This window comes from Xenopus laevis, chromosome 8S, assembly GCF_017654675.1.
Source record: "Xenopus laevis strain J_2021 chromosome 8S, Xenopus_laevis_v10.1, whole genome shotgun sequence".
Classification (NCBI taxonomy): Eukaryota; Metazoa; Chordata; class Amphibia; order Anura; family Pipidae; genus Xenopus; species Xenopus laevis.
In genome coordinates this window covers 102,590,794-102,591,694 of record NC_054386.1, presented here as the reverse complement: position 1 = coordinate 102,591,694, position 901 = coordinate 102,590,794, and the positions used below count along the sequence as shown (strand labels likewise).

Sequence of the window (901 nt, the reverse complement as noted above, 5' to 3'; positions counted from 1 at the left end):
AGTTCCATATAGAGACCCTCCATGGTGAAGAAACAAGGGCGGTCGTCCACACTACTGTCCCTATAGACAATCATAGCCCGACTGGTCCAGTTGTACTGCTGGTGTAAGTGAGCCACAAACAAGCCCAGTTTGGTGGGGATGAGCCCAGTTCTGGTGGTGTACTGGTAGACGTCGGTTTTGTCATTGAAGCCATAGGCGGAGGCCCCCACAGTGATAAGGGGGACCTTCCAATGGGCAGTGAAACGGGCAACTGGTGCTGCTGTGTAAATACAGCCGGGTCCCAGGAAGACTTCGGGGTGATGGGTGAACTGGAGGTCCACTGCTACTACGGGGGCCGTTGAGTCCGAGCAGACGCCATCCTTGTCTTCACTGTTGCCCAAGAAGGTCTGTACATGGAGGTCAGGGAGGAGGCTGGGGTCGTTATTAATCCGGTCTATGGCTAACTGAATAGCTGGTCCCACTCTCGGCCATGCCCAGGGGTACGCTCGGTTGGTTTTGGGGAGCAGTACAGCCATAGTTAGGTTATTAACCCCATCATCTCCCACTGAGACTCCCTGGCAGGAGAACCACTTTGCCAAAAGAAGCAAAAGCCAAACTCCAGGCATGACCCTTAGTCATTGGGCTCCTCTGAGTCTCCTGCCCATGTGCCAGGGACTAGTGAAGCCTCCCCCTTAAACTGGCAGAAAGGTGAGGTGTGTCTCGCAGGGAGCTGACAGCCGGCCACTAGCGGGACATATCCAGGCGCTGAGTCTTAATCCTGTTTGTATGTGACAGAGAGAGGGAGCTGTGATCCACCACATTCACACTGCTGCCAGTGACTGCTGGATGTGACTGCTGGCAGTGACTGCTGCAAGTGACTGCTGGAAGTGACTGCTGCAAGTGACTGCTGGAAGTGACTGCT

General features: G+C 54.7%; 1 protein-coding gene across 1 annotated transcript in view; it reads right to left on the bottom strand.

Moving 5' to 3' along the window:
• Positions 1-769, bottom strand: part of npr1.S (natriuretic peptide receptor 1 S homeolog) — a gene marked incomplete in the record, with an annotated part of 29,646 nt that extends 28,877 nt beyond the window's left edge. Inside the window, 3 exon segments of the mRNA NM_001087893.1 lie at positions 3-152; positions 155-244; positions 246-769. Of these exon segments, the coding sequence (NP_001081362.1) occupies positions 3-152; positions 155-244; positions 246-605 (600 nt within the window).
• Between the last annotated feature and the right edge of the window lie 132 nt (positions 770-901).